The sequence below is a fragment of the Acanthisitta chloris genome, unplaced genomic scaffold (genome assembly GCF_000695815.1).
Source record: "Acanthisitta chloris isolate BGI_N310 unplaced genomic scaffold, ASM69581v1 scaffold1732, whole genome shotgun sequence".
Lineage (NCBI taxonomy): Eukaryota > Metazoa > Chordata > Aves > Passeriformes > Acanthisittidae > Acanthisitta > Acanthisitta chloris.
This window is the reverse complement of record NW_008662060.1, coordinates 59,343-84,173: the sequence shown is the minus strand read 5'-3', so window position 1 is coordinate 84,173 and position 24,831 is coordinate 59,343. Positions and strand designations below refer to the sequence as shown.

General features: G+C 43.4%; 1 protein-coding gene across 1 annotated transcript in view; it reads right to left on the bottom strand.

The window, feature by feature from the left end:
• LOC103798205 (protocadherin-15-like) overlaps window positions 1-24,831 on the bottom strand; it is a gene marked incomplete at its 3' end in the record, with an annotated part of 76,780 nt that overhangs the window by 33,009 nt on the left and 18,940 nt on the right. Inside the window, exon 2 of the mRNA XM_009070454.1 lies at window positions 15,117-15,182. Within this exon, the coding sequence (XP_009068702.1) occupies window positions 15,117-15,182 (66 nt within the window). The remainder of the gene's footprint in view (window positions 1-15,116; window positions 15,183-24,831) is intronic.

Below are 24,831 nucleotides of genomic sequence, written 5' to 3'. Positions count from 1 at the left end.
CCAACCCCCTGCCCTGGGCAGGGACACCTCCCACCAGAACAGGTTGCTCAAGGCTTCAGCCAACCTGGCTTTGAACACTGTCATGGTTGGGGCAGCCACAGCCTCCCTGGGCAACCTGTGCCAGTGTCTCACCAAACTCACAGGAAAAAAGCTATTTCCTAATATCTAGCCTAAATTTCTCCTCCTTCAACTTGAACCCAAGGTACTGATTTACATGAGGTAATTCTAACTGTACTCCATCTCAAAACTACATAAACCCCTCAAGTGATAGAAGGAACTGTACCATTAAGATGCTGAGTTTAAAGGAACCATGGTGGGTGGTGGCTCTGAACAGGTTGTAAAAACACAGAAGGTCTTTTAGTCCTCTTACTTCACACTGGAAGAGCTACAGTTCATGGAGACCAAACACCACAAGCAGACAAAACCCAATGCAACACTATTAACATACAATTTCATCCTCTATTCCCTCTCCACCCCTCCTTGTTGACTGAGGCCCAATAAAGCACAGATACTGTGAATTAGCTATGAAAACCATGTCCTGACAATACACCTCCCACGCTGGCATTTCCTGGTGCTCAGAAACTGTTTGTAATCTTCTATTCTATCCACTATCAATTATCATAAAAAGGTTGAAGTCTTCACCTGCTGTTTGATGAATAATGCATGAGAGAGCTTAACAAAGGCAAGAAACAGATCTTGAACACTTAATCCACAACCAGTTCTGGTCTACAGGGACATGAACACCATGTGTTCTCCAGCTGCAGGGTCTTGTCAAAGAAAGGTGCTTTTTCAGGGCCTTTTACAGAGCTATAACAGATGGAAACCTATGATTTACCTGAGATGCTGTTAATAAAATAACTGAAAGAGGAGAAAGGCGTTTGAATTAATATCCTATGATATTGCAATAACATATCAATGAACTGAAAGCTCTGTGAGGATGGTTTCTACACACACCAGTCATACATGGAGGTGTTTTAATCATAGACTGTTAAGGACCTTAGAGATCATCCTGTCCCAACCCCCTGCCCTGGGCAGGGACACCTCCCACCAGAACAGGTTGCTCAAGGCTTTAGCCAACCTGGCCTTGAACACTGCCAGGGTTGGGGCAGCCACAGCCTCCCTGGGCAACCTGTGCCAGTGTCTCACCACCCTCACAGGAAAAACTTATTCCTAATATCTAGCCTAAATTGCCCTCTTTCTATTTCTCCCCATTACTCCTTGTCCTGTCACTGCAGTTCCTAACCCAGAGTCCCTCTGCAGCTTCCCTGGAGCCCCTTCAGCTCCTGGCAGGCTGCTCTGAGGTCTCCACACAACCTTCTCTTCTCCAGGATGAACAGCCCCAACTCTCTCAGCCTGTCTTCCATAGGTTAGGGGTTTCCATCCTCTTATCAGCTTTGTGACCTGATTCAAATGATTCTGTGAATTCTATTATCTATACATTCTTTTTATGGAAATACAGTTTACAGTTCACTATCATTGGACTTGTTGATTTTTCCTCCTTTTTTTCTTCTTTCCCCCCCTTCTTTCTTTTATGTTTTGCTTTAAAATAGCCCCAGCAGCATCCCTCAGGCTTACCTTCAAGCTACACTACCAAAGAAGAGAAGCACATCCTTCCCTTACAGCTCCTCTCAGCCACAGATCCTTATAAGCCAGGGCAGTCCCTGAGAAAAAGAACACTCATGGAGACAACACGTCTGCAAGAGAGAGAGTTCCTCATTACTGAGATGACTTAAGTGCCTGGAGGGACACCTTAGAGACCCTGCTGACTGAGGGAACTCCACTTCCAAACATTTTGTGGTACTTCAACAGGAGCATTAATACTGGATAAAAGCACAAACCAAACTCCATATGGTCACCTGACAGATTTAACATGTTGATACATTATGAGTCCATGCTGATGTTACTTGAGATGTACTCAAAAGGGTTTTAATCAGTCAGGGCAGATGTTCCTTCACAGCTCATAGCAAATAGGCTGGAGCAGGAAATCCCTGTCAGGAGCCTGCAGCAGGCACAGGAGGATGAGGAGTCCTGCCCAAAAACACAGCCTGTGGCTCCAGAGAACTCACCTGAGAGCTGACAGCTTCTGCTGCACAGGCCGCTCAGAGGAAAACACAGATCCTCTGCAGTCCCAGGCCAGCAAAAACCCAATGTAACAGAGCTAAACGCTGTGGAAGAGGTAACAGTTTCTTCTTTCAAGGCCCTTCTGCCAGAGCTTTGTTTTCTTCTAGTGAATTGGGAGAAATTAGCTGCAAAGTGCATTCTTGCCTGAAAAACCAAGGCAAGGACAAGGCTAATACCTTCAGGAAAGCAAGGACAAGGCTAACAGCTTCAAGGACCCTTCCCTTTGGAGAGATGAACACTCAGAATGCATTGAGGGTGGAAGGTCCTGCAGAGAAAGACTATGAATTGTGAAAGTAGGATTAACATATGTTCTAAAAAGGTCAAGGGGAAAAAAGAAACCCCAGAAAATTCCTTTGTTAAAGTAAGCAACACCGGAGCTGCTGCCAAACGGACTTGCACTTAGCTAATTTAAAAAATAACCAACCAACCAAAACAAAACTTTTCTCTTTCCCACAAAAATAAAAGGGAGAATATGAGTGTGTAGACTACCACATCATATGCACCAACTATTTGCTCACCCTATTTTCTCCCTTCAGTGGAAAGCTTCTTACTATCTTATGATTTATAAAAAATCCTCATTCAGTTCTAACCCTGAAATACAAAATATTTTACCTCAAATTAGTTGCTAAAGGATCTGGAAATAAAGACGGAAGGTGTGGAGCTGCATGTGAAGGGGAAGAGCAGGAGTAATCAAAAGAAAAGAAAAAGACAGCAATCAAAACCTATCAAACTACACAGACACATTGAAAAGTGAAGTGGTCCTCCCAGCTGCTGCTTTCCTCAGGGATGCCCTTTTGGAAAACTATTAATTCCTTGCATGGAAGATAATTCATCACAGAACTGCTCTTTTAAACTTCATCCTGTTGTGACAGTGACAAAATAATAGGCCCAACATGAGTGCTCAGTAGTGCATTTCAGGAGCAAAGTTTGCCAGGTTTTTCATTGGCCTCATAAACTATCCTGAGAAATAAAACTTCATGCCTGGTAGCAGCTACATGTAATTATTCTTCTGAGAAGAATTAATATACATTTTGGAAAAAAACTTGAACAAAAAAATCCATGGAAAAATAGAATGGTCCAGGTTAGAAGGGACCTTCAATAAGACCATCTTGTTCTACCCTCTGCCATAGGGCAGGGGAACCTGCCACTAGCCCAGGTTGCTCTAAGCCCTATCCAACCCAGCATTCAACACACCCAGGGATGGAGGAGCCACAGCTACTCTGAGCAACCTGTGCCAGTGCCTCACCACCCTCACAGGGAACAATTCCTTCCATATATACTATCTAACCCTACCCCCTGGCAGTGTGAAGCCATTGCCCCTTGTCCTGTCACTCCAGCCCCTTGTCAATAGTCACTCTTCATCTTTCTTGCAGGCTCCTTCAGGCACTGAAAGGCCACAGTTAGGTCACCCCAAATCTTCTCTTCCCCAGGCTAAACAATCCCAACTCTCTCAGCCTTTCCTCCCAGCAGAGCTGCTCCATCCCTCTCATCACCTTGGTGCCTCCTCTGGACTCTCTCCAACAGCTCCATGTCCTTCCTGTGCTGGGACCCCAGAGCTGGAGCAGCACTGCAGGTGTGTCTCACCTGAGGGGGCAGAGGGGCACAATCCCCCCCTCCCCTGCTGCCCACGCTGTGGGATGAGCCCAGCACACAGTTGGGTTCTGGGTGCACATGTTCAGGGCATGTCCAGCCTCTCATCTACAGCACCCCAAATCCCCCCCAGCTTTGATATCCATCTGCTCAGCCCCAGCCTGGATTGATCCCAGGGGCTGCCCTGACCCATCCATGTTCAGGGCATGTCCAGCCTCTCATCTACAGCACCCCAAATCCCCCCCAGCTTTGATATCCATCTGCTCAGCCCCAGCCTGGATTGATCCCAGGGGCTGCCCTGACCCATCTGCAGCACCTGCACTTGGCCTTGTTAAACCTCATGAGATTCCCTTCCAGACAGCCTCTCATCTACAGCACCCCAAATCCCCCCCAGCTTTGATATCCATCTGCTCAGCCCCAGCCTGGATTGATCCCAGGGGCTGCCCTGACCCATCTGCAGCACCTGCACTTGGCCTTGTTAAACCTCATGAGATTGTTGCCCCTTCCAGACCATACAGTTGAGCACTGCTCCCTAGAACATCTCCAGGGAAAGGACCAGGTTACCAGAGGAGAAAATGATCCCTAGGACAGTGCTAATGCAATAAATTAGAGGCAAACAGCCTGAAGGTCGAGAGTTAATGATTTATTTTAATCAGGCCCTAAGCAGTTCTGTCAGTAGGATAAAATGTAGAAAACCAAAGTAATGCTGAAAAATAGTGAGGGAATAAAGGAGCAAAAAAAAAAAATCAGAGGTTTGGAGCACAACATTTGGCTTGATTAACATGACTTTCAAAATCTAAAAGGATACAAGGAGTTTTCACCTGAGACTATGTAACAAAATAAACCAAGAAATGGAATTATGTTTGAGCCAGAGCTCTGAAATCCATCATTTATTTCATTATGTTACTCTGTTCAAAACAAGCAATACCTTAAGTGTAGTTCTTATTACTGCTTCAAAGTTGGAATAAAACTAAAACTACTGAGTTTTTTGGAGCAAATGGCTTAAAAACACAGGGAATATGAGGGAGAAAAATTTACACTGAGTTGTTGTACAGATCAAAGTAAAATAAATGCAATTAAAGGAAGTTGAGGCATAACTATTTACAAGGCTGGTTTTGCTCCCTCTCCCCCCCCCCTTTTTTTTAAGGTATGAAAGGTTATGGAAACATTGAGGACAGCTCATTACTCACCTGGTGCAGATTCCTGTTCCCAGTCTCCTTTCAGACACATGTTGAAGAATGAGAGATGCAAAGCCATAGCTGCTTACCCAAGTGTGAAAAGGTATTGGGGTTTCAGCATCATTTTAAATGAAAATTTCAATGAAGCTTCCCTAGAAGCAGCAATAGTTCAAAAACTTGGCTGGCTGATTAAAGCCTCTCAGGAAAGGAATATTTTTCCTGGGTTATAGACATTCCAAGGTCCTCAGGCACCTCAAAGAATCACAGGATACCGATCTGACCAAAAATATCATCTAGTACAACCCCCTGCTTTGGGCAGGGACACATTCCACTCAACCATGTTTCTTAGACCTCCATCCATCCTGGCCTTGAACACTACTAGGGATGGAGAATCCACAACTTCTCTGGGCAATTTGTTCCAGTGGGCCTGTTCAGCCTCAAGAAAAGACAGCTGAGAGGGACCTCTCATCCATGTCTGTCAGTGCCTGCAGGGAGGTGTTAAGAGGATGTATGAGGCTCTGCTCTATGGGGCCCCAGCAATAGGACACAAGGCAATGGGCAGGAACTGATGCCCAGGAAGTTCCACCTGAACATGAGGAAGAACTTCTTTCCTGTGCAGGTGTCATGACTGAGTTTCTATTTACTAGATTTGGTATAGATTCTTTATATTCCTGTTGTGCTAAAGAGGTAAGCAGGGAGGTACCTCTGCCTGGACACTGTCCTCCACTTCATGCTAAGTGCTTACCAAATGGGATTTGCATGCAAACTTTCCCTCCTTCAGCAGCTCCACAGTCCTTTGGTATATTGAGCTGCCACTGGTAGTTTAGTTTTGTACATTTTAATACAACTCTTCTAATTTCCCAACAAGGTAATGTAATTCTTTTGAAGCAGGACAGAAAGCAAGGAGACCAGTTTGGGATCCCATCACACTGTTCAACATGTCACCTGGTGTTAACTGGACTTGAAAAGAACTGAAGTGACTCCCTTCCCAACCATTCAGATGAGATATCAGGAAGGAATTCTTCCCTGTGAGAGTGGTGAGGCACTGGCACAAGTTGCCCAGAGAAGCTGCTGCTGCCCCAACCCTGGAAGTGTTCAAGATGAGTTTGGACAGGGCTTGGAGCAACCTGGTCTAGTGGAACATGTCCCTGCCCATAGCAGGGGGATGGTATGAGATAGTCTTTGAGGTCCATTCCAACTAAGCCAGTCTGGGATTCATACACAGGACAGAATTGAACAACAGGTGAATTTTATGAGCTGAGCTAGTTGAGCTTAACAGAGCCTGAGCAGGGATGAACAGAGAACTCTGCTGGTTCTTGGGTGCTTGAACTGCTTCACCCAGAGTGAAAGCTTTATGGAACAAGAGCCCCTGACAAACAAAGAGTTCAAAAGAGCTAATGAAGAAGGCCAAATGGATTCTGAGCTGCAGGGTAGGAATCCCATAATTTGGCAGAGAACTCACATAAAAGGCCATTCCTCAAAAGGCCGAAGATCCATTTGCTCTGACAAGTGTCAGACCTTTACCAGTGGCACAAGAGGACACCTGAGCTCTCAGCACTGGGACATCTCTGTGGTAGTCACTATATTCACACTGCCATGGGACAAAAGACCCAGGTTGACCTTCCCAAGGAGATGACTGGGACAGGCTCCTCCATACCCATGAACCCTATGTTCCTGCTTTGGGCTTTGTTTTCAGTCCCAAAATAAAGCAACATTCAAACACTTAGAAAGCATCCATAACAGATCTGGGGATTACACTGGAGGACAGATCACATCAGTCACCTCCCACTCCTCAGAGGAAAATTCATTTTAAACAGGCTTAAAATGTATTAAATACTCCCAATTCTTGCACTGCTTTACTGGGACTGTGAAGGAGAAGATAGTTAAAGAATATTGTTGCTAAAATGGCATTTGTTGTTTCAGGATTACATAGAAGAAATAATTAGTGGGAATACACAGCTCTTCATTAGCAAAGGTAAACTGACACCTTGGGAATATCAATGGATTGCACACTAATTTGAATAATTTATTCTGAACACTCAAACTGTCATAGCTGAGCTGATAAAAAAAAAAAAAACAACAAAAAAAACAAGTCACTCTGAGGAGAATTTCCACTACAAAAGGAAATCCCAAACACATGTTGAAGAGGCATCAGCATTACAGAGATTCACAACAATTACACCCACCCCAAAATGGAGTTTAATTCCCCTATTTTTTCATTCTAAACATTACTGCTAGCAAAGAGCTCTATGGTCTTGCCTGGTCTGCTAATCACTCCTGCAGTTATTCCATATTTAATGAACAGAACCCAATCACTTGCAGTTGAATTAGGGCCTGTAGGTACTCCCCAGACAGCTGCAAGTTGTCAGCACAACAAACATCTCAGCAGCTACACCTTGAGCCATGACACCTCAACATGTCTCACCTGACAACACAATGAAAAAATAAAAGAGCTCCAACAGTTGGACTTGACGATCTTAGAGGTCTCTTCCAACCTTGATGATTCTATGAGATGAGACAGTTAATTATGAAACTAAGGGCAAAACTCCTCTCTCATCCCTGAAGGTAATTTAAGGGCACCTATTTCACCTCCACCCAAGAGCACCAATACCAGCTTAGGATATTTTTCTAGACACCTCAAAAACAATTACATAATTCCAACTCTATCACTATTTTCTATCCCTAAGAGTTAATCAGTTCCTAAAAGGACAATTTTTCTCCTCTACTTCTACCCCAAACTACCCCCTGCTTTTTGGCAATTGGAATTTTTCTTTCTTAAAAGACATAATTAAAAAAACAATTCCTGAAGGAGGAGAATTGTAGAGATCTGTTGTGGTTTAACCCCAGCCAGCAGCCAAGAACCACACAGCCTCTCACTCACTCCCTCACCCATGGGATGGGGGAGCGAATCAGAAGGGTAGAAGCTACAAAAACTCATGGGTTGAGATAAAGACAGTTTAATAGAGAAAGCAAAAGCTGCACACACAAGCAAAGCAAAACAAGGAATTAATTCACTGCTTCCTGAAGACAGGAGGTGTTCAGCCATCTCCAGGAGAGCAGGGCCCATCACGCGTAACGGTTCCTTGGGAAGACAGACACCATCACTCCAGATGTCCCCCCTTCCTCCTTCTTCCTCCCACCTTATATACTGAGCATGATGTCATATGGTATGGAATATCCCTTTGGTCAGTTTGGGTCACCTGTCCCAGCTGTGTCTCCTCCCAATCTCCCATGCATCCCCAACTTCCTTGCCAGTGTGGCAGTACGGAAAGCAGCAAAGGCCTTGCCTCTGTGTAAGCTCTGCTCAGCACTAACAAAAACATCTCTGCCTTATCAACTCTGTGTTCTGCACAAAACCCAAACACGGCCTCATACTAGCCTCTGTGAAGAGTAAGAGCCACTGATGTGCTCGTGATTAGAAATAGAATAAGAAGCTGATCCATATTACAGCTTCTTCCTCCTTTGCAGATTTGTCCTCCACAAAAAAACGTGAGTGTGAATCTAAATCTGTGGCATAAAATTGGCATTAGACACCAAATTGATTCATGACTTCCCAATGAAATCCTTAATACCAAAATCCCAAGAAGGTATCGTTTGGGAATGGAAATGAACAAACAGGCTTGAACGGAACAAAAATCATTTCCATACATTTTGACCTCTTTTCCTATCTCATGAATTTATAAACTAAATCAGATTGTCAGTGAATAAGTTATATTTCCTAGTTTACATTTTGATTGTAGCAACTTAAAGCAACAATTTGAGCACCAGCATGTCTGAGGCAGCTGCTGACATGGAGAGTGGGAAGGCAACCACAAATGCAAGTTATTAAAAGAATATTCCATATTTCATCTCATCGAAGACATTGATTAGCTGAGTAAAAGAATTTTATAACTTCCTAGTTTTTACACATCCCTTTCCTCCTCTCAGCTCTAAGCCTGACAACAGCAGTAGCTCTACTCTTCCAGACTATTTATCCTTTCCCGAAGTACAAACACCTTATGTTCTGATAACATTCCTGTTGTTGCATTTAACAACAATTCTTAGGACAGCTGATTAAGACCAAACAATTTTCAGCCATAATTGGCTGAATCTGTGAATACAAAAAGAGAAAAGTCTATCTCTGGCAATCAAGTATGCAAGACATGACAAAAACCAAGAATAGTCTAAAAGTACACTATTAAGCTGTGCATTAGCCAATACACCTCCACTATGGAGATATTTGAGAACAGTACTTGGACCAGAGCAGCTAGAATAGTTCCAGCAGACGAAGAACAGAGTCAGCTACAATTGGGTGTCTCTTGATTCCCTTGCACCTTGCTGCAGGCTTCCCACCTCGGAGCCAGGGAGTGCAGCAGCAGTCAGGAGTCCTTCCTGATGCTCATGCAGAAACATTACTGGACTTGTGTACACTGTTCCCACTGGATTTCTATGGGCCATTGTGACTCCTTTCTCCAAGTCTAATCAACACACTCCTAAATGGCACAGGAGTGCCCTGAAATATATAGAACTAGACCCAGTACTTATCGCAGAATCCCACAATGGTTTGGGTTGGAAGGGCCCCTAAAACCCATATAAGTCCCCCCCCTCTGCCATGGGCAGGGACACCTTCCACTGGCCCAGGTTGCTCCAAGCCCCATCCAACCTGGCCTGGAACACTTCCAGGGATGGGGCAGCCACAGCTTCTCTGGGCAACCTGTGCCAGAGCCTCACCACCCTCACAGGGAACAGTTTCTTTCTAATATTCAATCCAAGCCTACTCTGAAACAATCACCCCTTGTCCTGTCATTCCAGGCCCTTGGAAAAGTGTCTCTCCATCTCTTGGAGCCTCTGACTTTACATGCTGGAAGGGGCTGTAAGGCCTCCTTGGAGCCTTCCCTTCCCCCCAGTCTGAACAACACCACTAATCACCTCGGTGCCTCCTCCGGACTCTCTCCAACAGCTCCACATCCTTCCCGTGCTGGGACCCCAGAGCTGGAGCAGCACTGCAGGTGTGTCTCACCTGAGGGGGCAGAGGGGCACAATCCCCCCCCTCCCCTGCTATCCACGCTGTGGGATGAGCCCAGCACATGGTTAGGTTCTGGGTCACGTTGAGCTTCTCAACCACCAGTACTGCCAAGTCCTTCTCCTGCTAGAGGACCATCAACAGGAAACATCCAGGCTTCCAAACCAGTCCAGGCATGGGCAGACAGGGCTGAACTCTACAGGACTCTAACATGATGAATTCAGTCTCCAGCCCCTAACAGCAGCCCTGGGACTGTGCAGCCATGTGGCACACAGAGATCAATACAAATCCACTGCTCTTGTTAGAATTTGTCCAAAACATTTCACAGGGGTAACAACTGCTGACACAAGTTACTTAATCAGGCAGATATTAGACCTAATGTATCACCTTTCTACTTATATAAAAACATAAAGCCAGAATAAACTCCTCACTAATTTGACCACATGTTATTACATGTCTGGGCCTGATCCAGATCAGATTTGCATTGCTGGCTAATCTAATGTGCTCAGACAAGTATTAAGGAACACAGAATAGCATCGGCACACACAGTCAGCTAACTCCTGCTGATGCCCAATGCTACAATCACATTCAGAGATTCACAGGCTGTTAAGTGGTTGGAATGGACCTTAGAGATCATCCAGTCTCAACTCCCTGCCCTGAGCAGGGACACCTCCCACCAGAACAGGTTGCTCAAGGCTTTGTCCAACCTGGCTTTGAACACTGCCAGGGTTGAGGCAGCCACAGCCTCTCTGGGCAACCTGTGCCAGTGTCTCACCACCCTCACAGGGAAAACTTACTCCTAATACCTATTCGAAATTTCCCTTGTTCAATTTATCCCCATTTCTCCTTATCCTATTACTCCGACTCCTAACCAAAAATCCCTCTGCAGCCTCCTTGGAGCCCCTTCAGCTCCTGGCAGGTTGCTCTGAGGTCTCCACACAACCTTCTCTTCTCCAGGCTGAACAGCCCCAACTTTCTCATAGAGAAGATGCTCCAGTCCTCTTATTAACTTCATGGCCTCCTTGGGACTTGCTCCAACAGTACCATGTCCTTGTTACATTGCTGGCAGCAGAACTGCATGCAATACTTCAGGTGGGTCTCACAAGAGCAGAGTAGAGGGGGAAAATCCTTTCTTTCTGTCAGCTGCTGCCACATACCTTTGGATGCAGCCCAGGATTCAGCTGGCTTTCTGGGTTGTGAACTCACACTGCAACTCATGCTGAGTTTCTCATCCACCATTATCCACAAGTCCTTGTCCTCACTGCTGCTCAGCATTATTTCCCCACCATACCTGTAGGTGAACCTGGGATTGCCACGACCCAGATGCAGGACCTTGCACTTCACTTTGTTGAACTCCATAAGGTTGACATCAGCCATTACTTCAGCCTGTCCAGGTCCCTCTGAATAGTCCATCCCTTCCCTCCAGTGTGTGACTGCAGCACACAGCTTGGTGTCACCAGTGAACTTGCTGAGGGAGCACTGACAGAGGGGCAGAATCCCCCCTCCCCTGCTGCCCACGCTGTGGGATGAGCCCAGCACACAGTTGGGTTCTGGGTGCACATGTCTAGGGCATGTCCAACGTCTCATCCACCAATTAAATCACACAAGTAAGCCTGAGTATGTGTAGAAAAAAGCACCACACTCGGTTTCAATAACCTAAACACCTTGAATTGACTTCTTAATGTTAAATAAACCCCATTAAATGGTATTTTAAACCAATCATATACCCTGAAAAGGAGAGAAAATTAGGGAATTACCACAGAGCCACAGTTCTTCAGGAATTCCATTCTTATTACATTCCTGTTCAGCCACAGCAACTTCCCAAACCAGAAAATTCATTTTATTAAGTAATTCCTTTCTCCTTAGCCACAATGCCTTAAGGCAGCCAGGCTGGAATGGGCACAGGATCCCTGCAAGAGATGGATAGCAGGACCCTTCCTTCTTTAAGGCTCATTACTTCAATTCCAGCCCACATGGGCAGTCACTGAACATTCCATTAAGTAATGACTGTCCAGAGGCAACACACAGAGTCCTTAGGAAATGGATTAGCACACCTAAGACTCCCTCAGGAGACAGGCTACACATTTTGTGTCTCTAGAGGCATTTTATTCAATCCCTGTCAATTATCCCTGAAAACCAAGTAACAATAGTTCAGCACAGCATGGAAATTTGCAGTGACATTGTCAATGGGCCTCAGCAATCAGGTCTATTCTTCCAGCATCACATACAGATAAACTGAAAAGAAATTGGTCCAACAGTAATGTGTGGGGAAAAAAAACTCCACAGCTTTGTTTCCTGCATATTTGTGCCCTATATCCCGTTATTCCCTCACTGCAGGGGGTAATTGATGGGAATTTGTAGCACAATCACACATCCTCCGCCTCCCCAGGTGGTCAGGCTGAATAAAGATTGCTGCCAAGATAGCAGAAAGGTGAAAAACATAAAAATAATACCCAACCCACCTACAACCATGAAAGCTCATTGCTGAAAGTTAGCATGAATCCCAAACATCCCCAAAGAGCAAGGAGTGTGGAGAGGGGGCAGGTCATTTGGGTAGACAGTCTGATTATGCATTAGAGCACTTGCACCAGTGTAAAGGCAGGGGGAGAAACTAAAGAACTCAAAAATAATATCAAAGCACAATGACATTCACTGATTTCCCTGAAACAGGCAAGAACAAAATAAAAAAATTCCTAATTCTGGAGTTATTGGTGTGAATGCAGCACCGAGACACCACAGTTCACATTCTTCCTCACATCAGGGTGATTGACTTCAGCCTAGTTGTTTCCTCAACCTCTGCATCCTGCTCCAAATTCCAATTTCATCTGTCACACCTAGCAGTTTAACACTTTGCCTTGTAGAAGTAATTTCCCAAGAGTCTGCTTTCCATTACAAACTCTTCCTAAAGCCCCTGAGCATTTCAGGATGCTCATCTGAAGGGAAAAACCTGGGTAGCTCCACATGAAGGCTGCCAAAAAATGTGTATAATGGCAATGGAAAACTCTGATTTATGTCTCATTCAGTCTTTAAAACAAGTTAAAGCCAAGTCTCAAATTCAGCAATTAAAAAAAATAAATCCATGGGTGAAAATATAAAACGAAAAGAAAAAAATCCATGAGTGAAAATAACTTTGTAAAAAGCATCTAGAAAAATCTAGGTTTGTTGTTAATGCGATCTCAAGTACTACCACCCATTCAGTTAAAGGGAAAAATCAGAATATAATTCGTTTGTACCTTAAATGTCAAGTTCACCTTTCCAGGATTCCTCACAATTATGTTCCAACATACTGTTGTACCTAAATGACTTCATATAAAGAGATATTAATCCCCTGGTGGGAAACTGTCCCATCATAACATCTCTGCTGATCTCTCAGGAAGGTCTTTAAAGGTCAGACATGGTAACTGTCTATGAAAACAAACAATACTGATTTTGTAATAGTTTTATTCCATGAGATTTGTTGGTCTCTGACTTCCTGGGAATTAGAAATGAGGGAGCTCAATATGCCATGAAGCAGCATTCAGCACAGTGGAACTAAATGTATATTTCTAAAGAGCATGAGTTGGTGTTTATTCTGCTGCCAGAACTCGATGAATATGTGCACTGGATGGAATGAAATGTCACCCAGAGGTGTCAGCTATTATTTTGAGATCTTCATTCCAAAACCTTAGGAAAGACATTCCAACAATACCAACAGAACTTTGAAAACCACAGTGCAGGACAAGAACGAAAATAAGCTGATTGGATTTCATACTTCAAATGACCTAGAGACATATTTGTATAGATTAGAACAAAATGAGGTGGATTGTTTCTCTACATCTCCTGGCCATCCCAAGATGAAGCCTGTTTGGCCAGTGGAAGCATTGTATAATGCATCATGCACATGTCTATCACCACAGCCTTGCTATCATTTTAAACAACTACACATTTCTAATTTTAAGACTTAATAGCAAAGGATTTGACAGAATTTTTTATGAACTCTTCAAGTGAATTCCTACACAAAGTACACACACTTACCCTGTTGATACTGGCATGGATCTCAGGATTTTTTCCTTTCAGGCTGCATGTTCTACAACACAACAACATCCAGTCTTCATGCCAAACCCCCCAAAGTATCCAAAACTAGGATTAAAACATTTTCTTACCACAACACACTGCTTTTGCTGCTCTTCCTTATTACCTTTTATATCACAGAATGGTTTGGGTTGGAAGGAACATTCAAGATCATCTCATTCCAACCATGGGCAGGGACAGCTTCCACAGGAGGAAGAACACAGTCTGTTTTTAACAGCCACTCCAGTAGCACCTCCAGAGTTCTTCAGCACACAGGTGTAGTAACAATTGGGTATGGGGCTTTTTTTTACCAGTTCAACAGCATACTTTTATCTGTCTGACCGTAAGCAACTTGAACAGCAAGCAGTTAGATAACAGCAGAGAGGTTCCAACAGCATGACCTGAGTGTGTACACCATTTCAAGCACCCATATATGATAATATCACCACACAGAGCACAACACCATGCTTAGCTTACAAGAGGAGGGGAAATCCCATAATAAAATGAAAAGCAGGAAAGAGTAGTAACAATATCAGGAGTAACACCAGATTTTAACAGTGTAAAGCACTTCATCCCATCACAGTACTCTGCATAAATGCAATGCTGAGACCACAGATAAACAATCAGAACTGTGTGAGTGAACAGGAGAATTAAAATTAAAAAAAGTAATTCATTTCCTTTTGAAGTCTCCATGACTATTATACAAGGCAGTTCTGCCATTTCAGAGCTGTCCTCGTGGTATTCAGCTTAGAGCAAACCAACAACCTTCTAACAACCACATGAGCAGCAATGTTAACACTCAAATCAGCTGCAGAGTAAGGTTTCTGCTTTACCCAAACACATCAAAACCAACGACTGACCAGAACTGTGTCCTCCTGTAACATCACATTGGCATATGTTGGAGCTAAACAACCATTTTAGTACGAGTAACTGTGGTCTAAACACAGATTCACAAGGACTTTGTGGAGCCAAAGACCAAAGGCATCAAAACATGCAACTGACACCTCTCAGCATTTTGAATCACTATCACCTTTCCACTCACAATGCTCATAAACACCTTTTCAGAGACCAGTCCTCACTGCCCAGCCAGACACCGACATGTCACTCTCCCACGTGCCCCTAAACACCCCCATGAGCCAATGTGGAGAGCCCAAAGGGAACCAACAGGCACTCACCGTTCCGACTCTCTTCGTCAATGGGAACTATTGTGGCTGGAGGACCTGCTCTGGCCAATTTGCAATCTATAAAGATGAAAAGAAAAGTTATTTCTCATCCCAGAAGTCAAAAAACTGCAACAAAAGACCAAAGATCTAAGTCAGTATATTTCACATTCACTTCAATATGATGTAGGTATGGGCTACAGCTGTTAGCAAAATTCAAAGTCTGAGATGCTTGCTTATTCCTTATTCAGAGAAACTTTATATGACTTGTAGTGTTATGTGCTATTTCACTCTACCTTCCCATGTCAGGAACACACACTCCAAATTACAGAACCATGGAATGGTTCGGGTTGGAAGTTACCCTAAAGATAATCTGATTCGAACCCCCTGCCCTGGGCAGGGACACCTCCCACCAGAACAGGTTGCTCAAGGCTTTACCCAACCTGGCTTTGAACACTGCCAGGGTTGGGGCAGCCACAACTTCCCTGGGCAACCTGTGCCAGTGTCTCACCACCCTTACAGTAAAGACCCATTGTCACATGCCACCATGATACAGTTTGATGACTACAGTGATAAATCTGTTCATGTCTTGCTTTAGAGATCACATCAGGATCCCAGTGAAGCGTAAGTCCATCAGGACAGAGGTCATACAATGGCAATTTAACCCAAAGAAATGACAAAGGGATGATAAAAAGTTATAAATCATAATTAAAGCTTCACAACAGAAACAAACATAATTTGAATTTAATTGCAATGAAAGGATATACTTAATGAACACAAGTTTAATCATGTTCTAAGGAAAACACAAATGAAAAGCAGACGAGCAATGCTCAGGAAGTCACAGTTTGCCATCTTACCCTCATATTGCCAGTCTGGAGTCAAAAGTTTAGAGTCATCAATGGAAGCAGAGCAGAATAACGAAAGAAAATAAGTAAGAGTTTGTTGGTTTACTCAAAAGAGAGGTTTAAAGACATAAAGCAGTACATGCAGAGCTAGAAAATGCATAGGTGTAGCCTTAAAATACATAAAAGCATGTATATCCCATGTGATGACTGTATTTTGGGAGCAATTGGGTTTGCTACTTGGAACAGAGGAAAACCACTACCTCCTTCAAGCAGACAGAAATAGAAGTGAATTAAGAAGCACTTTTCATTTTCAAAGAGCCTCAGAGTACCACTGACACAGGGAGATAAGACAAACCATTCTCTTCCCCATTTCACCCCAGAGGACTGTATGAGTGCAGTCCATGTTTTGACACACATTCAGGGGCTCCTCTTATCCACAGCCCCAACCACATAGAGTCATAGATTGCTAAGGGGTTGGAATGGACCTTAGAGATCATCCAGTCCCAACCCTCTGCCCTGGGCAGGGACACCTCCCACCAGAATAGGTTGCTCAAGGCTTTAGCCAACCTGGCTTTGAACACTGCCAGGGTTGGGGCAGCCACAGCCTCCCTGGGCAACCGGTGCCAGTGTCTCACCACCCTCACAGGAAAAAAACCTTCTTCCTAATATCTACGTTGAATTTCCCTCTTTCAGTTCATACCGATTACCCTTTGTCCTGTCAGTTCCTAACAAAACCATGGACAGCTGCAGCCCATTGGTACAAAATGGCATCTTCTAATCAGGTTCTTGCCCAGGGAAGAAATACTTGACTACCACTAGTTTGTTTTGGGGTTTTTTTGGAGGTCTAAAGACTTTACACACAAATCCCAACAGAAAATCATCTGTAAAATAAACAGCAGAACAAGCTAAGGTAAATGCTATTTTTCCAGCTCACGGTAAAAATTACTCATTCATTGACTTCAAAGGAATCACGCTCAGCTCATTACAGACTGTGATTACCCAGCACAGACAAGACCTGCAAAGGGAGATCAAAACAGTGAAATATTTGTTCAGATCTCCATTTAGGTGAAAACCCTAAAGGACATCTCTACAGAATTGTCATTTCCTTCAGCAACAGCTTTGTGTTTTCACTGATGACTTCAACTGCAAGCCCAAACTTCTGAACACCACGGGGAAGGGCTGACAGCACAGCATTCCTGGAGGCTACTCAACTGAGGAGCAGCATGAACAATACTAGAATTCATAGAGCACATGGCTCAGAATTGTGTCCAGGTGGTTCTGGAATATCTCCAGTGAGGGAGAACCCATGACCTCTCTGGGCAATCTGTTCAGTGCTCAGTGACTGCACAGGAAAGAAGTTCTTCCTTGTGTTCAGGTGGAACTTCCTGGGCATCAGTTTCTGCCTGTTGCCTCTTGTCCTACTGCTGTGCCTCACTGCTCTGACACCTCCCTGCAGGTACTGACAGACAGTGATGAGGTCCCTCTCAGCATCTCTTCGAGGCTGAACAGCCCCAGTTCCCTCAGCCTGTCCTTGTAAGAGATGCTCCAGTCTCTACCCGTCTCTCCTGTCCTGAGGAGCCCAGAACTGGCCACAGCACTCCAGATGTGCCTTACTGGGGCTGAGGAGAGGAGCAGGATCACCTCACTTAATCAAGAGAGATTTGGTGTGAGTACCCACTCACTCTCCTTCCTCACATCCGTGACGCTGCTTCTTAGAGGTTCACCACCCCACTTGGCTTGCTCTCACAGAGTCATTATAGTTGGAAAAGACTTCCAAGACCATCACATCCAACTGTTGCCCAAACATCACTCTGGCCACGAAACCATTCTGCAAAGTGCACTGAGCAGTCTGAATAAAATTCCTAATGCATGAACTCTCCCTACAGACTTCTTTTATTCTTATATGCTCTAGTTTGATACATAACAATTGAGTATTTTCTGCTTTTATTTGGATTTCTTATATTAAATTAACTGATTTGATTTTCTTTCATAGCTTTCTGTTTTGAAGGCATTAACAGAGCAAATAAATCATCTGGAAAACTACTCCTTTCATACCTCTGTAGTTTCCTACGAGCACATCGTGTGGGAAGATAAGCAACGTTTGCATTACCTACATGAAATAGGACTTGGGGTTTTTTTCACCCAGTCTTAATTTTTTTTTTTACTGGAAGCTATAAAAATTCCAGGACCAGAACCAAAACAACTCTAATTTTTTACAGAGATGTGTTATTTTCTGGAGGCTCAGGATTTGGCTAACTGAATGACACCTCCACAAACTTTTACTTAGTGCAAAGCAGCTCAATGATAAACTTTTACAGCTCTGCTAGTTCCCATTCAACAGCAACTGCCACACACAGCACCACATAAAACCCCAAAGCAGGGACAGTTTTCAAGTCTAAGAACTGCACATACCTTACCAAAAGAACAATCATGACTTTTTAAACTCAGTGAGCTTTTCTCGCCACCATCTATGTCTCCATGCTGATATGTTCTCCCTTCTGAATGTCACAGTGAAATGTTCACCCACATGAGACAAACTTCTAACTCCCTTTTCAAGAGGAAAATTATCTAAATGACAAGTGAAATCCCATGTTAGCAGCCTTTGCCCAAAGTTGGGTTTCCAAGCACATGAAATTCATTGAAGTCAAATCATGCTAAATCAAACACACTTGGAAAAAGAAGCAGCATTACACAACTGAGCATCCTTACCTACAGCTTTCATGATGTGTTTTATGTTTAAGCAGCAACACTGGTCAATGTGCCCTGGCCCTGCCCAAAGCACCTTACAGAAGAGGCAAATAGAACTTATTAAATAAAACAATGAAGGTTTTCCTCAAAGCATTTATGTTCCTGTCATTAACTTCACTGGATTTTTTTATTTAGTGCCTTTGCTTTCCATTTCTATGAGCAAGGCAAAGGCAGGTAAGTAAAGGGCCACTCTCCTTGAGAGCAAAGTGAAACCTGTTTAACAAACTCTCCATGCAATGGTGTCAAGGCTTAGATCCCTTTAGTTTCTGACAGCTAATTGTTGCTATTAAACTTTCTAATTATTTCTAATGAGATGGTCTAGAGGAAACCCTCAATCATTCTCCTAAGCTAAGATGCTCAGCAAGGTCAAACAGCCTGAGCAGAAACAAACAGAAAAACTTGAGCAATCATATATTCTGCCAGTGGAGAGCTGCATGAATTCCTAGAGCCCCTTCCCAGCCAGCAGTTACTTAGAGGACATGTCTGTTTCAGCTCCACAGCTAAAGCAAAGAGAATCACCTCTAAAAATGAAAATAAATGTTACTGAAGTAGCTAATACAAACTTCCAGTTCCAGGGAACCAACACCAAGAGCTCTAAAGACACCTGAGAGGAGGTGTCTCTGCCCACGGCAGGGAGTTGTATCTGGATGATTTTGATAGTCCCTTCCAACCCAAACCATCCTATGACTCTTACAGTCACACAGAGCTGGGGTTTAGACTTCCTGAGAGTCAAAGGTCTCTTCCAAACACCACTCCCCCACAACTAGGAAGGCTTGCTATTATCAGCAGAGCCCTTTCTCCTCCTAACTCTCTTCATCATTTCCACCATCCCAAAGGCCATCTGTGCCCTCACAGCCTCTCTGCCAGATGACTCCCTTCAGCCATCTCCTAAGAGACTAGTTCCTATGCAAAGGTATTTCAAAGGACCTTACACACTGTTCTCCTGCTCCAAATCACCTGAGGGATGCACCTCTACACCACTCACTGGAGATGGAGGTTACAAGGCTAAAGCAGCTTCTGTAAATCTCCCCTTCACAACATTTGCAGTGAGCCCCACATCCATACACCCCCAGAGACAACTGCAGCCTCACACGTTTGGAATCTGACAACAAATCCACGAAGTTAGAGGCAGTCACAGCTATCAAGAATTGCCCATAACCTCTCCCCTACTAAGCACAATTCCTTGGAGACTCAAAATAACCATTCATACTTCATATATCCCTAAATTCCAGCTCAACTGAACATTTGGATTAGCTGGGAGCAGTGTCTGAAGAGGGCTGTTCTGATCATAGAACCATCAAGGCTGGAGGAGACCTCTAAGATGATCAAGTCCAACCATTAACCTGTCACTGCTGTAACCCCATAAATCCTACGGCATATGGTCACATCAGTTGCTCCAGAGTTAATTACTAAAAATAATTTGCCTCACAAAGCCCTAAAAATTTTAGCAACTTAAACCAAAAATGTCTTCTGCAAGACTTGAGAGGGGATTTTTGTTCCCAGTAATAGAGCACAAAAGTTCAATAACCTAGTCCTATCCCTTTGAAAGACAAAGAGTTTTCCCCTCACATGGAACAAGTGAGGTGCCCTGCAGGGAGAACAGAAGGCTCATCTGGAAAACAAGCAACCAACCTGAACCTTCCTGGGGACAGGATTCTGTGACATAACTGTCATCTCCTCCTGAGCACTCCTGAAATTAAACTGGGTAACAAATCCACTTCAATATGCTAATCAACAACTCTTCTTCCAGCTGCTGCAGAAACACCCAGTCATTACCCCAAATTATTTCACAATTTATCTCATATTCAAGTCTGCTTTTATGTGTCTAATAGTTTTGTTTGTTTTTATTTAAGCAGTGATAGGGAATGCAATAGCCTCCAAAACCTGACTCAGTTCCTAGCAGAACCCCAGCCCAATCTAAAAGGCTATTGATTTAATAAAGTTCTACTCACTAACTGCTGAAGGAAACAACTTTATTTGTTGCAGAATGAAATTTCATTCTTTAATTTGTAATTAAAACAGGGCTCAGCCTCTAAACCTTGTCAGGAAATGTGGAAAGCTCTATTACTCCTCAGCATCAGTCCCTGACTTCCCCAGGGCTGGAAGAAACCATCATCATCATGCTGGACTAAACACCATCCAACCATTCCCCACCAACCCTCTACACTCTGTGTCTTCAATAAACCACTTTTTCATCTCTAAATCTTGCAGCAAACAACAACTGCCAGTGTGTTCAGGACTCTGATCCACTTCAGGGACTATGTGGTGTCAATGTCAACAGTGATAATATAGAAAGCTCTTCAAGGAGCCACTAAAGGCACTTCAGTTGCTATACATGTGATTATAGAGAAAGCCTTGGCTAGTTCAACACCAAACACTGGAAGACAAGCTCTGTAGGAACGATGCAATGACAGCTGGTACTACAAAAAGCCTGACACAGGAAGGCCAAACTATTTTCCAAAAAGTGGGAGCAGAGTTAGAGTTAAGCCTAAGTGATCAGCAGGGAGTTTTCTGGTCCCTAAAGTGAAGCTAAAAGTCTTTGTTACATCTTGTTTCTTCACCTCTGCAATTATACTCATTTTAATTTTGCTCTAGTGCAGATAAAACACTCAGCATTCAGCAAACATACTCTTGTCTTCAACCATGACCCTTTCGATCCATGCTGAGAAAGGAAAAAAGAGCTTGTGAAAAAGGGTTTAGAAAGTCAAAAGATGAAGACAGGCTGAGAGAGTTGGGGCTGTTCAGCCTGGAGAAGGGAAAGTGGTGTGGAGAACTCCTAGCAACCTTCCACGATCTGAAGGGCCTCCAGGGAAGCTAAAAAGGGTCTCTGCATCAGGAGCTGGAGTGACAGGACAAGGGAAATGGCTTCAAACTGACAGAGAGGAAATTTAAGGTAGATATATTGGGAAGAAATAGCTCCCTGTGAGGGTGCTGAGGCACTGGCACAGGTTGCTCAGAGAAGCTGTGGCTGCTCCATCTCTGGAAGTGTTCCAGGCCAGGTTGGATGGGGCCTGGAGCAACCTGGGCTAGTGGAAGATGTCCCTCCCTGCCCATGGCTGAAACTAGATGAGCTTTATGGTCCCTTCCAATCCAACCCATTCCACAAATCTAAAGCATTTAAAGCCTTTTTTTACCCTTTCTTTTCCATGCTTAAGCACATCAAACACTTTTACACAAGTCTTGGAGATAAACAGTGAGAACCACTAGGTGCAGCCCTCAAGCCTGAGCTACTGCTAGTACTGAGACCATTTGAAACGAGAAATTATTAAGCCATTAATAATGAAATAAGACACCTGATTTCTGCCTGATCACTGGCTGAAAATTCAAGAGAGTTTGTGTGTGTGCCACACACCAGACACATGATGGAACAAAGCTGGAACACCTGCATTGACTGAGTAAAACACTGCCAGAACAGCAAGTGCCATGAGGGCAGTCCTGAGCCACTGTGGTGGTTGGCCATGGGACAAGATACTGAGAAAGCATTCAAGTGCCTCACAAAACCAGCACATCACTGAACACAGTAAAACCTCCAGCCTGTGCGTTTTTAGGGACTGAAGTTCCCAGCAAACCTCTCTGGAGCTGGGAATGTACAGGGAAAATGACAGCATGTTCTCTGCTTTATTTAAGTTGTAGAGGCAAGGACTGGCATTTTAGCAGGCTGTGGCACTGGCTGAGTTTAAAATCTCTCACATCTCTATCTGCCTGAACTTCTATTTCAGCTTCCAAAAGCACTTTATTCTCCAAAATGCCCCAATTGCTCAAGAAGGAAAGAGTCCTTTGAAAGACCTTGTACCCACCTCCACGCTTTGCGCTGCCATTCAGCAGGGAACACTCATGGGGGGGGGGAGGGGGAACCCATGAAAGAGTTTCTAAACATCTCAATTTACAGATTGAGGCTGCTAATAAAGAGCTACATAGAAACATACATTTAAATTGAGTCACTAAGCAATCCAATTTAAGGGGAAAATGCCCTGCCTTGTTCCCTCTGTGCCTGCATTGAGCACCACAGCTGGGCCATTTGGGATAAGCTTGGCATAACCTTTACATTAGCAGGGCTTGTACTACAATTGCTCTGTATTGAAAATAGGATAAGAAGGGCTTTCACAGCCTATTTTCAGCTCTGCCTGATAGAAATCTCTAATTGTAGAATGAGGGAAGGAACCACAGTGAACTTGAGCTTGTTTCAAACCCATTTGTGAAGCTTCTTAAACCCACAGAGTTTCTGAGCTTTGATCCCAGCTAAGCACTACTCTAAAATTTATAGCTGAAAAACTCAAGGCTCAAGTGAAAAGATGATCTGACTGGAGCTGAATTTGGGGTGAACTTCATTTTTAACTGGACAAAAAAGTGAGGCTGATGGATAATTGAGTACAAAAAAGGACATAAAGCAAATAAAACCTATTATCCTAAGCTCCCACTCCATTTCAGAATCTGCGCCCTGAAAGGCCAATTTATTTTGTAGCTTTATTTTGCTATTCTTCCACCTCTTTTTTTTTTTATACAGATATAATATCTATAAAGGGTCTGGTATATGAAAATTGCCCTGCAAGTGCTGTGTATTGCTAGTTTATTTTTCCCAGCTTTAGAAAAATGCAGACCCATCTGTCTTTTAGGCCAATATTCTTTTAGACTGAAATAACCTCCCATTTTACAAGCAGTTTTAGAGTTGACAAGAGTCTTTAAAATCATACTTGTGCCTGAAAACACTGTAAAGCACATAAAAATATGATACTATGCCAAGCAGCATCTAAAATTGCTATTACCAGAAGTAATTTTTAAGACCATTAAAAGGCAGAGAATGAGTGGAGAATAGCTGTGATATCCTCACAAGTGCTTCAACTTCCAAAGTTGATTAAACCTGCTTTTAACTGTTCCTATGCACCAGCAGTCAAATTCCAAGTGATTTCCAATATATTCTGAAATTGCATTTGCCCTATTATGCATGGGATGCTTTTAAAACAACTTTCATACAGGAGGATGAAGAATATTGAATATTGGGAATTAAACTGAATCCTCCTCCTATAAGCAAATTTTAAAGTCAATTTTGACTCTGCATAAAAGCAGATATTGAACCACTAGTACAAGCAACTCTGAAAGAGCAATTTGAGATGCTCCTAACCTTTCACACTGTTGAAGTTTCTTTAAAGCAAATAAATTAGCACTTAACAACTGAAACATGAGAGGAGACAGATAACTCTTATAGATGAGCCAATGATATTCAGCCTTACCCTGTTCCTGAACAGTCAGTTAGTGAGTTTTAGACTTAAGATTCAATATTGAGGTTGAAAATCATATTTAATAATGAGGCTTCTCATCTTTTCCTGAAGAGCTGCACCTATTTCAGTCCAGATTGCATTTTTTGTCTATCACAGACCAAGAAAAAAATCACCCTGTGTTACACAGAACTGACTGAGGTAAGCTGAGGTGAGAGAGAAGCATTCAGAGGAATTTTAAGATGAAATTTAGGAAAACACCTTCATGGATTTTCTATGTACAAAGGAATATTTTGATTTAAAACAAATGCACAACTTTAGGATATTCCATTCCCATGTAAATGCCACTGAACTAGAACTCTGAGACTAAATATCAGCAACATTCACATGCTCTTAAACAAAAAACAAGAGTCAAGATGTCAGTGGGAGAACAACTAGAAGCTGTTTTGCTCCTGTTTTATCTCCTCTCTCATGCTGGAAATATTCCAATAGCTCCAGAACCTTCCATTTGGTGCCAGATGTGCCAAACCTCCAGCAGGTAACCCATGTCCACATCCCTCTGCCCAAACCAGGCTGTGCTAATTAACCTGCCACTGCCAGGATTGTTTGTGTTTCAGGTCATTAACTTGCAATTTTGAGAGCATTTCCATATTGTGCCTATAAATATCTTTCTCCTGACATCTCTAATGAAGGCAATGTTGATCAACATCTTCCTGTAATTTAATCAAGACATCAGGCAGCAGTGGCAGAAGGTGTGGAAGTGGCTTTGCTGCTCAGTGAAGCAAAACCTCACTGTGTCCTTCATGGAAAGGAAGGGAAGCAAGACAGCCCCTTGCCTGAAAACACATTCAACTCTCTCAGCTCCACAACTTAGCACTCAAATGCTAATAAAAATAGTCAAATAGACTTCCACTCCTGCATCTT